Source organism: Bos indicus x Bos taurus, chromosome 15 (assembly GCF_003369695.1).
Source record: "Bos indicus x Bos taurus breed Angus x Brahman F1 hybrid chromosome 15, Bos_hybrid_MaternalHap_v2.0, whole genome shotgun sequence".
Lineage (NCBI taxonomy): Eukaryota > Metazoa > Chordata > Mammalia > Artiodactyla > Bovidae > Bos > Bos indicus x Bos taurus.
This window is the reverse complement of record NC_040090.1, coordinates 35677553-35692662: the sequence shown is the minus strand read 5'-3', so window position 1 is coordinate 35692662 and position 15110 is coordinate 35677553. Positions and strand designations below refer to the sequence as shown.

General features: G+C 40.3%; 1 protein-coding gene across 1 annotated transcript; it reads left to right on the top strand.

Annotated features, from left to right (window-relative positions):
• Positions 1-11480: 11480 nt before the first annotated feature.
• Positions 11481-13337, top strand: LOC113905588 (hemoglobin subunit epsilon-1). The gene is made up of 3 exons (XM_027563097.1): positions 11481-11652; positions 11770-11992; positions 13083-13337. Exons 1-3 carry the CDS (start codon positions 11561-11563, stop codon positions 13209-13211), a joined length of 444 nt encoding a protein of 147 aa, XP_027418898.1. The 5' UTR covers positions 11481-11560; the 3' UTR covers positions 13212-13337.
• The last annotated feature ends 1773 nt before the right edge of the window (positions 13338-15110 follow it).

Here is a 15110-nt window from a genome sequence, read left to right as displayed (position 1 = left end):
CCAAGGAAGCCACAATACTGTGAGGCAGAATAATTGAGCCTTAGTAAGGAACCCCTTAGTCACAGACTGAGACTTTTTCACTCACCACAGTAAACTCTCGCTTCTTCTTCTTTCCTACATCAGAGGTTTCATAAGTCTATTGGGGCCAGGAAAATTACGTAAAGGTAGATAGGGTATCAGGGTCTTCAGTGACTACAAGACCATTCCTAATCAAATAAGGATGACAATGCTTTAGTCAAATGTTACCTTGAGGAACTGGAAGCGGTTCAGTGATCCCTTATATAACCTTGGGCAAGATTCTTAATGTCTCCATGTGTCTGAAATATAGGATGATAATATGACTTATAGGGTAAATCATGAGAATTAATTTATTGTGTAAAGAGATAGGGACACAATATATGTTCACTAAGTATTATCCATTACAGTCACAACTTACATCCAAAGGATGATTGGAGATATAGATATTTTAAGTCTTTTTTTTTTTTTGCTTTCCTTTTTAAATAAAAATAATATCTGTGTTAAGTATACAACATGATGATTTGATATATATCATATATATATATATATATAGTATATATACATGGTGATGGTGATGGTTTAGTTGACTCTTGAGACCCCATAGACTGTAGACAACCCAGCTCCTCTGTCCATGGGATTTCCCAGGCAAGAATACTGGAGTGGGTTGTCATTTCTTACTTCAGCAGATCTTTCCAACCCTGTGATCAAACCCATTCCTCCAGCACTGCAGGCAGATTCTTTTACCACTGAGCCACCAGGGAAGCCCATACATATGCATAGCAAAATGATTACAACAGCCAAGTTAGTTAACTAATACCCTGCTTTGCAGAGAAGAAAATTAGAGAGTCATAATTTTCCCCTAACACATATATCTCTATTAAGTATGTAAAATATTATAATATTGTATATATTATACATTATTAACTATTGTTTCTGACTCCTGGACAGCAAGATACATGTCTTATTTATGATTCAAGCACTGACATTAGTTTCTACCACATAGCAGCTGCTCTGAAAACATTTACTGGATGACTCTCCTGCCTACAAGCCCGGGCCCCTCTATCCCCTACAACCATCTCATCTCCAAATAAATAAGCTCCAATTTCCCTTTAATTCATAATTCATTTTTGTCTAAACCTCCACTGCTGCCTTCCCATAGGCATTCATGTTCGGGGCCACCCCCAGATCTGAGTCAGTGCCCTGCTCCCTATCTTCTAGGTCTGCTTAGCCTTAGGGACAAGGGTCTGCCCCCACCTCCAACACAACCATGCTGAATCATGCTGAGTCATGCTGAGGCTTAGGGTGTGTGGCCAGACGTTCTCAGCCCCGCATGTTGACTGCTATCTGTGTTCCCAGGAGGAGGCTTACAGGACAGATGACAAAAAAGGAGAAGTACACTGCCTGACTGTAACTCCATCCGAGACAGCATCAGGAGGAAAGAGGGATACTGAGGCAGAATGTGACATATCCTGGAATATGTTCCCTTTGGATTTAAAGTGTATTTCTGGTTGTCCCATAGATGCCATTGAATGATCAGTCATTGTTCATCAAATATTCATCTTGCAGGTAGTCTCCCACAGCCAGAAGAAGAAAAAGAAAAAAAAAAAAAGAAAGAAAAACCTTATAAGTACATGCATATGAACTTTTAATTTACAAAATAAATCAAATGTGATCAGAGTAATTTAAAGCATGAAACCTTTGCTAGAGAAGTCCTGATTCTTTCTCATGTCCTGTATAACCCAGGACAGAGCCCTTATAAACCGTTGCCTCCAGTATATAAAGATGTGTCAGGGCTGGATGACTAAATAATTTTTCCAGATCTCACCTTTTAAAAATTTTCTTAATTTTTTTCTTGTGGTTGCACTAGGATCTTCTTGCTGCCTGGGGGTTTTCTCTGTTGCAGTGAGTGGGGCTACTCTTCATTGCAGTGTGCGGGCTTCTCACTGCAGTGTCCTCTCTTGTTGGTGGAGCGCATACTCTAGGTACACGGGTTTCAGTTGCAGCAGCGTGCAGGCTCAGTAGTAGCAGTGTGTGGGCTTTGTTAGTTGCGGTGTAGGCTCAGTAGCTGCGGAGCACAGGCTTAGTTACTTTGCAGCATGTGGAATCTTCCCAGACCAGGGATCAAACCCATGTCCTCTGCATTGGAAGATGAATTTTTGTCCACTGTATCACCAGGGGAGTCCTAGGTCTCACGTTTTTAAGATTCCACATACTGCACATCCACTTTGCAGGGTTCTGTGGTTATGACTGAGATATGAGGATGAAAGAGGGGGGCATGAAACAGGAAGAGGAAAACAATGTTAACCCCAACATCAGCTGACAAAGGGCCCGTGACATGCTGGGCAGATCTGATTGGGGATAACACCAGGCAACACTCGACTTAAGGAACCATCTCAGGCCCATCTTGGCGCTACTGCCTCACAGGAAAATGTCTTACATTCTAGGCCCCTGATCAGTACCCAAGAAGTGCTGTCATTCTCCATGTCACTTTGGCTAAAAGTTGAATGTGTGAACATACTCCAGAGATATTTTCTGAGTTTCCTACCTACCCAGCCACCATCTTCATTTTATTTTATTTATTTAATTTTGGCTGCTCTAGTCCTTCACTGATGCATGTAGGCTTTCTCTAGTAGTGGCAAGCGAGGGCTACTTTCCAGTTGTGGTGCTTAGGCTTCTCACTGTGATTTCTCTTGCTGTGGAGCACAGACTCTAGGGTACATAGACTTCAGCAGCTGCAGTGCTTAGGCTCAGCAGTTGTGGCCCACGGGCTTAATTGCTCAGTGGCATGGAATCTTTCTGGACTTATCAGGGATTAAACCTGTATCCCCTACATTGGCAGGTGCTTTCTTAACCACAGGACCACCAAGGAAGTACCACTATCCTCATTTAAAAGCAAGAAATCTGGGGCAGTTAACGTGATCAACAAAGAAATTGATGAAACTCAATGTAAAGACTCTCTTTCTCTGACTTTCACATGCTCCCACACAGATACTCGCATTCAGAAATCAGCATGTACAAGAGCATGTGCATGCATGCACACTCATACACACACCAACAGATCACAAATTCCACATCCTATTAGAAAATCTACTTAGTGTTAAATATTTATTTACAGTTTGACCCCCTGCTACCGCCTCCCTGGTGTAAGGCAATATAATCTCCACCTGGATGCTTACTGCAGACTTCTAATTGATCTTTCTACCACTGCTCCTGACAGTGTTTTCCCAATATGGCAGTCAAAGCACACTGGTAAAAATGCAAATTGTGTATGGCAATCTCTTTGTCCAAAGTTCTCTGGTATTTTCCTGCATCACTCATAATAAAGCCTAATTTCCTACAATAACAATTGCTAATATTTATATTGGGACCTACAGACTTTCTCTGTGGCTCATTGGTAAAGAATCAACCTGCAATGCAGGAGTCACAGGAGACTCAGTTTCAATCCCTGGGTCGGGAAGATCCCCTGGAAAAAGAAATGGCAACCCAGTCCAGTATTCTTGCCTGGAGAATCCCATGGACAGAGGAGCCTGGTGGGCTACAGCCCATAGGGTCACAGAGTAGGATGAGACTGAAGTGACTTAGCATACATGCATGCATGCTGGCACCTGTACATATAAATGGGCTTCCCTGATTTTGCTAGTGGTAAAGAACACACCTGCCAATGCAGGAGACACAGGTTCAGTCCCTGGGTTGGGAAGATTCCCTGGAGGAGGGCATGGCAACCCACTCCAGTATTCTTTTCTGGAGAATCTCATGGACAGAGAAGCTTGGCAGGGCTACAGTCCAGGTTGCAAAGAGTTGGACATGACTGAGGCAACTTAGCATGCATGAATGCATATATGTGCACCCAACCCACCACAACCTGCAGACCACAACATCAGTGGAGTAACGCCAAGAGAGGTAATGCCAACCAGTGCAATTTAGATTCCAGCAAACAGGGCCTTGATCATATTAGTTAATTTCAGAATGTGGCCCATTTGTTTGTAGGTTGAGATTTATTCTTGAAGACTTATTCTTGTCAAAATAAAAGGCACACAACCCTAAAAATAGAAATCAATGTAATTTTTTATTAATTTACATTGGGATTTATAACTTGAATTTTCATGTCTTTGTGAGTAATACATGCTTTCCTTATATTAATCAAGTAAATAGAGGAAGCAAACTGTTACAAGGCAAGTAGCTGGATTCAGTCATGCCAAGGAAGCATCTTGATAGTAAATTCAGACATGGCTTATTCATCCTCTTCATGTGAAAGATAGATATGGCTTGAACATAAATGTTATGTGAGGTTCAACATCTCTAGATTCTAAGCCAACAGAGCAACCTTCTATTTCCTAGACTTCCCTTGTTGGTCAATTCTCTAATGATTAATACTCTAATGATTAACACATCAGAACATTCCATAGATTATAGTTAAGAGTCTCTGGCCTGGGAAATATGCTTTTTTCTTTCAGGTGATTTTGCGTCTGTCTTTTGTATTTAAATTAGTTTTCAAAGCTTTTTAAACTAAATTTATTTTTAATTGCAATTAAAATTAGACCCCTGGCTTTCAAGGTATTTTCATGCTATCCAGTCACTGTAGCCTTCATATTTTGAAGTACTCACATATTTATAAACATACACACACACATATATATTTTACACAGGGCATATTTACCGGGCATTTCTGAACAGTTAACCATGCAAGACCCCAAGCACAAACCCATAATCTCTTTCACTTATCTACTTGTATGGAAACGAAAGACAGAGTCTTTGAAAGCAGTAAAAGAAGCACCCTGGCTTTCATTGTCTTTAGCTGGTCCTCTCTTTGCCACTCCCCTCTTTGTGTACTCCTGAGCCCTTATCTATGTTCACAGTTTCTGACCCATCCAGCTATCACCAGCCCAAGACCCAAGAAAGAGAAAAACACTGGATCTGCTTCCCTTTGTTAATTGAAAACAAAATAAAATAATAAAATAAATGCCACCCCTCCAAAGTCCCAGAAAACTTGTGAACACATAGAATAAGAAGGAGATGGAGGAGGAGAATGAGATAGAAGAGAAGGAGAAGAAGGAGGAGAAGGAGAGGGGTAGAGGAGGAAAAAGAAGGAGAAGAATGGGAAGGGAAAGAAAAACAAAAAGACAAAACAGGTGCAGGGAAATAATTGGTGACATTAATGCATGAATGGGGCTAGAGTAGAGTGAGGGGCTGCAGCAGCTCATTGGTCTAGGGACCTAAGAAGTTTTCCTTTCCCTCAGAGACACCTCAGACTCAGTAAGACAGGGGTTGTGATAATTTGGTTTCAGACAGAGCCCTTCTGGGGCTAGAATTAGCAAAGGTTGAAAGGGGCTTGGGGCTTCCCATGTGGCACTAGAGGTAAAAGAACCCACCTTCAATGCAGGAGACTTAAGAGATATGCATTCTGTCCCTGGGTTGGGAAGATTCCCCCGGAGGAGGGCATGGCAACTCACTCAAGTATTCTTGTCTGGAGAATCCCATGGACAGAGGAGCCTGGCAGGCTACAGTCCATAGAGTCTCATAGACTCAGACAGGACTAAAGTGACTTAGCAAGGCACAGCACAGTATGGAAAGGGACTTTGGAGAGGAGCAATCACTACTGGCCCTCACTAGACCATATAATACACAGGATCCTACTTTCTCACAATTCCTCATAGTAGATGATCTTGTTAATGGGTGGGATATAACCATAATCAACACTGCTCCCATTTAAGCCTTGCTAAGTTTCAAAACTTCAAATCTATCCTGTTTCAGATATATGTGGATTTCTTATTCAAGAGACATGCTGTGTTATAGATTCAGTACCAAGTATCTGAAATATTGAAGATAATATGACTAGGAAAAAACTTTAGTCATTAATCTTTTAGAATTCAAAGTCACCAAGTCAAGGACTTCCCAATCTTAGGACACAGAAATCTAAACCCTATACCTAGAAGAATCCCATATGAATCAACTCTAGGTAGAAATCTAAATATTGATTTTATGTATGCTTCAGAGCTACTAACAATACATTTGAACAAAGCTGGAAAATTACTACTTGACTAAAGCCCGAGTCATATCCATGAGATATGGGCCAGTGAGCCATGGTAGTGTAGTAGTGAGGAGGAAGATTAGCAAGTACTGGCTCCAATGTGGGCTTCCCTTGTGGTTCAGATGGTAAAGAATCTGCCTGCAATGCAGGAGACCAGGGTTCAATTTCTGGGTTGGGAAGATACCCTGAAGAAAGGAATGCCTACCCACTCCATTATTCTTGCCTGGAGAATTACATGGACAGAGGAGCCTAGAAAGCTACAGCTCATTGGCTCCAGTGATGGTCTCATTCCTTCTAACTATTCAGAGTTGCTTTAATTCATCAAATACACTAGGTAATAATATTTAAATTGGACATAAAACCTCTGTAATTTCTCAAAAATTTAATCATAATGTAAATGAAAGCAATTTTTTATGAGGTCAAAAATCATCAATGGAGACAAGAAAGTAATGTTATAAAATGGGAAAATGAGAAGTTTGTGATTTTTCTAAGTTGTCAGATTCCAGCTCTTTACCTTCGAAGTTCATTGTGTAGACAAGTGCAATAACTTGCTGGTTCTGGCCTTCCTTTCCCTCTTCCTAGTGAAGTTTCCTTTTGCTTAAGTAACATACACAGGCATCTCTGGCTATGCCTTAGTCACAGTGCTCCCAGAGGTTCATCAAACCATTGATGCCTGTGCTGTCTGCCACCAACATAAAGGATTCACTCTAGGAATGGACCCAGCTGGGGTTCAGAGTCACCCTCAGTCTTTGTGGGAGCTGATGCAGAGGTCTTGTGTTTACAAAGCAGGAGTGTTGCCTGGCTAGTCGTTGTGCCAATTCTCTCCTTCATTGCAACTATTACTATAACAGAAGATATGCATTGGCCTGCTGCCTGGTAGCCATTAGATTTTCCAGCTACTAGTGGTACCCAATTTATTCTAGGCTAATTCAACACTTAATAGGAACTTTGATCCTATCTATTTCTACTATAACAAGATAAATTAAGATTATAATGTATAGCCTCTCTGTAATCAAGAATACTAAGCAGCTCTTTTTGTATCTTCAGTGGTTTATAAACTGTATTCATAAAAACACTTTTGTGATGAAGAGTAACTTCTGCAGTATTTTTTTTTTCTCAGCTAATACTATGAAAAATTATAGTGGAATCAAATATCTATTTTTATCTATTAATAATTTATATAAGTTCCATACTAATAGCACCTAAAGATAATACATTATTTGTCTTACAGGATTAGTATAGATGTCATATTTAGCTAGAAAGTTTTAATAAAATATTTTACTTTTCCTTGCTAAAAAGCAGTGTCTTATATTTCTTAGCATCCTGTAGAGTTTACCAAAGTACAAATGCTACAGAATTCCCTAAGATACAAGAGCTAGTCTTTATCAAATTTTGACATTTCTTTTAAAAAGTCCTTTTTATGTAAATACCTTTAGAAGTAACATTTTTATTTTATTAATTTTAATTAATATCCAATAAATGAATAATCTTAGATTTTTTCTGACCATTTAATCTTTCTGATGTATCATGGATAATCATATCACTTATCCCTTTAAACTTTGGGTTTTTCAAATAAGGGAATAAGAGACAGTTATCATGGTATTTCATAGGAGAAAAAAGTAAATTATTTTAAAATGGGCAGCTAAGATAATTGAGTTTGAATGAACAAGCATTTAAGTAAAAATGAAACTCTATTAGACTACCTGACTTCAGAATCAGAATTCATAAACCTTGTGCTAAGCTACAGACATGTTGTCTTTCAACCCTATAACCTTTCCTAGAAACTTTTCAAAAATGTTTAATAATAAGAAGGCAAGAGATGGGCCAGATCCCTGGAGGGAAGCCAGGTCTGTTCCCCAAAGCGTTTCTAGAGAAGGATGTACCTGAAGTGGGTATGAGGGAGAAGGAGAGGGCCCGACTCTACATTCTGAAATTGAGAAGACTGGTGTCCACACTCTGGAAGGAGAATGGGAAGTACTCATACTGTCTGCTGCAGATGGGATTTATTTCCCAAACTCTTGGTCTTATGGGGCCTGGTTCTTATTCCCTGGGCTTTGACAATATCTGATCCTCATACCCAAAGTTTAAGGAAAGAGTCACTATCCTCATAGTGTGTATCTATAGAAATTTGCCTTGGAAACCAAGAACCCTAAGTCTACTGATTAATATATCAAACATAATTCAAAAAGATACATGCACCCTTATGTTTGAAGTAGCACTATTTACAATGGACAAGACATGTAAGCAATCTAAATGTCCATCAACAGATGAATGGATAAAGAAGATGTGTGTGTGTGTGTGTGTTTATGTGTGTGTGTGTATTGTTGTTGTTTAGTCACTAAGTTTTCCGACTCTTTTGCAACACTATGGACTGTAGCCCGTCAGGCTCCTCTGTCCATGGGATTTCCCAGGCAAGAACACTGGAGTGGGTAGCCATCTCCTTGTCTAGGGGATCTTTCCAACCCAGCCGTTTCTCCTGCACTGGCAGTTGGATTCTTTATTACTGAGGCACCAGGGAAGCCTCCCAAAAGATGATACAAATTAATTTATACAAAAAAACAGTAATAGACCCACAGATATAATAAACTTATGGTTATCAAAGGGGAAAAGTGGGGGAAGAATAATTAGAAGGTTGGGATTAGCATAAACACACTGCTACTGCTGCTGCTGCTAAGTCGCTTCAGTCATGTCCGACTCTGTGTGACCCCATAGGCGGCAGCCCACAAGGCTCCTCTGTCCCTGGGATTCTCCAGGCAAGAACACTGGAGTGGGTTGCCATTTCCTTCTCCAATGCATGAAAATGAAAAGTGAAAGTGAAGTCACTCAGTTGTGTCCAGCTCTCAGTGATCCCATGGACTGCAGCCTACCAGGCTCCTCCATCCATGGAATTTTCCAGGCAAGAGTACTGGAGTCGGGTGCCGTCACCTTCTCTGATAAACACACTACTATATATTAAATAGATATACTTACTGTATAGCACAGGGAACTATTCTCAATGTTTTGTAATAGACTACAAGGGAAGACAATTTGAAAATATATATTATATATAAACATTAAGTTCCATGTATATGAATGAGTTCAATTCTGACAGTGTGTTCATAAATCCAATTTGTTCCTAGATCCAACAAAGTTAGCTAGGTACCCAACTAATGAGGCTTCCCTGATGGCTCAAGCAGTAAAGAATTCAACTGCAATGCAAGAGATACAAGAGGCATGGGCTCAGTTTGTGGGTTAGGAAGATACCCTGGAGAAGGAAATGGCAACCCACTCCAGTATTCTTGCTTGGAAAAATCTCATGGACATATTAACCTGGCAGGTTACAGTCCTTAGGGTTACAGAGTTGGACATGACTGAGCATGCACTCAGTCAACTAAAAATCAACTAACATGCTGCTGCTGCTAAGTTGCTTCAGTCGTGTCCAACTCTGTGCAACCCCATAGACGGCAGCCCACCAGGCTGCCCCGTCCCTGGGATTCTCCAGGCAAGAACACTGGAGTGGGTTGCCATTTCCTTCTCCAATGCAGGAAAGTGAAAAGTGAAAGTGAAGTCGCTCAGTCATGTCCGACTCTTAGTGACCCCATGGACTGCAGCCCACCAGGCTCCTCCATCTATGGGGTTTTCCAGGCAGGAGTACTGGAGTGGGTTGCCGTTGCCTTCTCTGTCAACTAACATAAGCAGCTATAAAGTACTGTACTGTGATGTGTTTACAATACTTGTTACACAAATAACACAAAAAACAAATACAAAAAATAAAGACAACATTTTTGATCTTAAAGTATACTATCTTGAAAACTACTGTAGTACAGCACAGCAGCTGGCATACAGGGGCTGGCATCGAGTGAACAGGCAAGAAGAGTTACTGGCTGGAGGAGGGAGAAGAGGTGGGAGATGGTAGAGCTGGAGGATCATCAGCAATAGGAGATGGAGAGCAAGCTGCAATTTCACTCACACCTGAAGTTGATGGAACACAAATTCACATCTTTGAAAGTTTGCAACTTGCAAGTTCATATATAGGGGGATTACTGTATAACTGAATCAACTTACTGAACACCTGAAACTATATCTAGAACTATAGAAACTAAATATAGAAATATAGAATTTGCTGAGCACCTACAAACCAAATACAGGGAAAAAAAATTGCTCTTATTCACACAGGGGCTATTCTTCACAGTTTAACCCAATGTCTCTTGTCCTTTCATTGGTCTTCTATATTAGTGATAAAATATCTGCTCTCTTGACCTAGAAGTGTGTCATCCTAGGTTATGTAGTCTAACCCAGAGTGTCTTTCTTATTTTCTTAAGGGAGTGGGGGAAGAAAGGAATATTTGTGAAGGTCACAGCCCAGGAAAATTGATCCACTAAAGGTTAATTTTTTAATTATAGAATTATATGCTGGTTTGCCTCCATCATTCCTTACCATCATATCAACTCCTGTATAATAACGATGGATCACAGCTGAAAAAATTGCATACTCTATTTCATGATGACATGTTCTTAGGGAAGCCTACAGACAACAGGGACATCAAAATTCAAAACAAAACAAGGCACTAGAGAATTTTGAAGTCTCCATCACTGATGGCTTCAACAAACATTGAACATACTCCAATACCTAGACTCTCATATCAATTCATGTTTCCTCAGTGTGATCACAAGTCCTGGTTTTAAATAATTTAAGATTTCTTAGCTGCCTAGCTGGTATAAATAAGAAGAGAAAATTAAGAAGAACACTCAGGGCAATATCTCCAGAATAGACAGTTTCCCTTGTCACAGAGAAATGAACAGAGTTCCCTGGAAGCACAGGATGTAAGCTTATTCTGCCTGTTCTATGAAATAACCTTTGGATATTTTAATTTGGGATTGAGCTCTTAGTTCTATTATAGATCTCTTGCATTCCATTCAGCTTCATGAAGTAACCATGAGTGTCTGTTTTGTTTGGTTTTCTTCTCCCTTGGAAAACTAAAATCCAGAGCTTGTCTATAATTCACTCCTCAAGAGAGCTAGAACTGATTGAGTTTCTTGTCTACAGTAGTATTTTTTATCTTGAGCATGTTTTTGTCCTTGTTACCATCTCACCATCTTTAACCGATACTAAAATGGTTTGAATAGAACTCCTTCCTTGTCTGGTGCTTAGCTACACTCAATGGATCATTCTGGAAGAAGGAGAATAGGAGGGATGGATACAATTGTGGAGGATGACAGGGGAAGAACAGAGGGTGAAAATGGGGAATGAGTGGAAAATAGTGTTGGGGATAGAGGAGGATCTAACAAACGAAAGATGTCTCAGGAACCAATAGGTTATCATACACTCAATATACATCTTCCTTGCTGACCATCAGCTGACCTGACTCCACCCCTGAGGGACACAGCCTAACCTTGACCAATGACTTCAAAGGACAAGGGGGAGCAAGGGGGCAGAAGTTCAGCAGTTAAGAATAAAAGGCCACAGCATCCAGCAGCAGCACAGACTTGCTTCTGATGCTTCTGTGATCACCTGTAAGCTCCACAACTTGACATCATGGTGCATTTTACTGCCGAGGAGAAGGCTGCTATCACTGGCCTGTGGGGCAAAGTCAATGTGGAAGAGGCTGGAGGCGAGGCTCTGGGCAGGTAGGAAGTGGACTTCATGGGGGAGGATGGTGAATATGAGCCTGGAAAATTGGCCAAAAAATTCTTCAAAAATTTCTCAGTCGCTGATTTTCCATCTGCTATGTTTCCATGTCATAGGCTCCTGGTCGTCTACCCCTGGACCCAGAGATTCTTTGACAGCTTTGGCAACCTGTCCTCTGCCTCTGCCATAATGGGAAACCCCAAGGTCAAGGCCCATGGCAAGAAGGTGCTGACCTCCTTCGGAGAAGCTATTAAGAATTTGGACAACCTCAAAGGTGCCTTCGCTAAGCTGAGTGAGCTGCACTGTGACAAGTTGCATGTGGATCCTGAGAACTTCAGGGTGAGTTTAGGAAGTGTTCATGTGTTCCCTGTGGCTTTTTACTTTGCAATAATAATGGAAGTTGAGTGTTTTATTGAAAAGACTAGAAAAAATCTCAGAAATCGTAGATCAAACTAGGTGTTAAGAGGGCAGACTTCCAGTGGGCATACTGAGACCACGTTGATTCAGGACTAGTGACATAGTGGGGTTCAGGATGGGGAACACGTGTATACCTGCAGAGGATTCATGTTGATGTATGGGAAAACCAATACAATATTGTAAAGTAATTAACCTCTAATTAAAATAAATAAATTAAAAAAATAAAAGGATGTTAAGAGCATTAAAAAAGAGCTCCAGGCAAGAATACAGGAATGTGTTGCCATTTCTTTTTCCAGGGGATCTGCCCAGCCCAGGGATCATATCTGTATCCCTTACATCTCCTTCAATAGCAGGCAGGTTCTTTATCATTAGCACCATGATGAGCATCCTTAAGTTTGCTTAAAAATTTTCTGGAACTTCTGTCAGAACTGGATGTATTTACCCCAGAGAATATCAAAGAATAGCATATTTGTTCAAGGAGAAATGAAATCTGGCTTTTGATAGAAGAAGTCCAATCTCAAGAAAGGAGAATTATCCTATGTGATTCTTGATGACTGAAGTTTAGGAAGATACTTGGGAGAATAATTTTTAGCCAGATCATCTTAAAGAAAAATTGATCAATTCTCAATTAAATTACCCATCAGTATTGTGACTAAGTGGAAGCTTATTGCTGCATTGAATCGAGGCTTTACTAAGCTCATTCTAACAACCCATGCAGTCCTGAAATCCTATGAATATAAAAACTAGAGGGAGGGAAGGAGGCAAATAAAAATAATGAAATAGGAGAGAGCCAAGGGATATAGGTAGACAAAATATTGTATGGAGGGCTCATAGAATTTAAACTAAATTGAAGGACAAGCTCATCTGAGTTTATTGTACAGGTACAACCCATGGAGAAGTTTAAGATGTGGACTTGGGAGTGGGTTTAGGTACTAAGCCATTATTTTCTGCAACTCTTTCAGCAAACTTCAACTTGGCATACCTAATTCTCATTCTGTCTCTCACCCAACAGCTCCTGGGCAATGTGATTGTGATTATTCTGGCTACTCACTTTGGCAGAGAATTCACCCCTGACGTGCAGGCTGCCTGGCAGAAGCTGGTGTCTGGTGTTGCCACTGCTCTGGCCCACAAATACCACTGAATCCTCTTTTCAATTCACCATTTTGTGTCCCCAGTGCCTCCCTTCTGCCCTTGGGGACTGGGGTTTGGCCTTGAGAGCCCAGCTTCTGTTTAATAAAGTACATTCTATTCAGTGATCAAAAATTAACATTGTATCTTCTCCATCATTTCATCTTGTACTAAAGGAGAAACAGTTCATTATCTGAAGAATGGGGAGAGACATAGGAAGAAGTAAGAGTCCTTAGAGAAGCATTTGGGCAGCTCATGAATAGAATATAGACATTATGGAAGGATGATTGAGAGAAAGCTAAGGTGGGGAAAGAAGTTTTCCAGGGTGGGAAATATTTATTTTAGTGGTTGGGGACTGAATGTCACAGTTCACGGTGGCATGACTTACTGCATCAGGAAGGCAGAAGTAGTAAGTGGTGTCTGAGAAAAAGCAAGATATATTTATGGTACACGTCAGAGAGTTTGCAGAAAAAAGTAAAAGTTTTGTAGGGATTCATCATCTAGACTCTGGTTACTTTTTCAATTTGTTCTAATGTACATTTTAGCTCAACTAAGTTGTCATATATCTTATGAGATTGAATTGAAGATAGAAGATCAGTTGAAGGATGGCTGAGAATTTTCAAAAAAATCTCCATGAATCAACAATAGCCTACCCTTTCTAAAGGATTCCACTGTCTCCTTACAAAGCCAAGGCTAATACACTTGAAATCATTCTGCATCATATTCTGGTTAAATGTAGTGTGCACTAAAATAAAATTAGAGTTATGATAGTATATAAATTGGGGAGACAGGAGGATGACCAAGATTTCATGTAGGAGATAAGATACTAACAAAGTCTCATAGTCTAAAATTAGCCAGCCAGTGCTCAGTAATGTGCATGAATGTGGCTCTCTGGAAGTGGAAGAGATATTAAGACATATACAATTAGGAAAGACTAGATAATATAAGTCTTTGAACATAAAAATAAAAGTTATTACTGTGATAGTAGCATGAGTAAGCAATAGGTATTCTTAGAACTTTAAATGACTCAAGGAGTAGGATTTAGAGGGGGCAAGTAATCTGCTTAATTCACACAAAATGAATTGAAAATTGCAGAGACCAGACATGGATTCTAATTGAGGAGAAGAGATATAATGGCCTCAATCCAAAAAAGCAGTGTGTTCAGCCGTGTTTGACTTTTTGTGACCTTACGGACTGTAGCCCACCAGGCTCCTTATCCATGAAATTTTCCTGGCAAGAATGCTGAAGCTGATTGCCATTTCCTCCTCCATGGGATCTTCCTGACCCAGTGATGGAACTTGCATATTCTGCTTGGCAGGTAGATTCTTTACTGCTAAGCCTCCGGGGAAGCCCTGAAAGAAGATCAAGGAGGTCTGCAAAAAGTGAAGGATGAAGAAGGGGAGAGTGAAGAGGACATATTTTCTGATTGGCTAGGGTGAATGGGGAGGAAGTGGGTGGCAGCAGATGAGAAAACTCACAGCATGGTTCTAACAAGAAACACGTGTACACCCGTGGCGGATGCATGTTGATGTATGGCAAAACCAATACAATATTGTAAAGTAAATAATAATAATAATAATAATAATAAACTAATAATAAAAGAAAGAAAAAAAAAAAAGAAGAGGCCTGCAGTGACCTGGGGAGTTCATGTAAGAGAAACATTAACTGAATTATTCTTGAGGGCATCACTGCCAGATTGCTCAGGGAATCATGAGCTCCAGGCTTTGATTCAAATTGTCCTCCTGAGGACTGGCAAATTTAACTCTATGAGGCATTCACTTCATTGCTCCCACACATTAATTATAGTACGTCCTGTAAATTACCTTCTACTTTGGCCTTGTGTCTTCACAATGGGAATAAAAGACCAGTGATTACATTGTTGCAGGCTGTCAACACATTGGTCTCTCTGTGT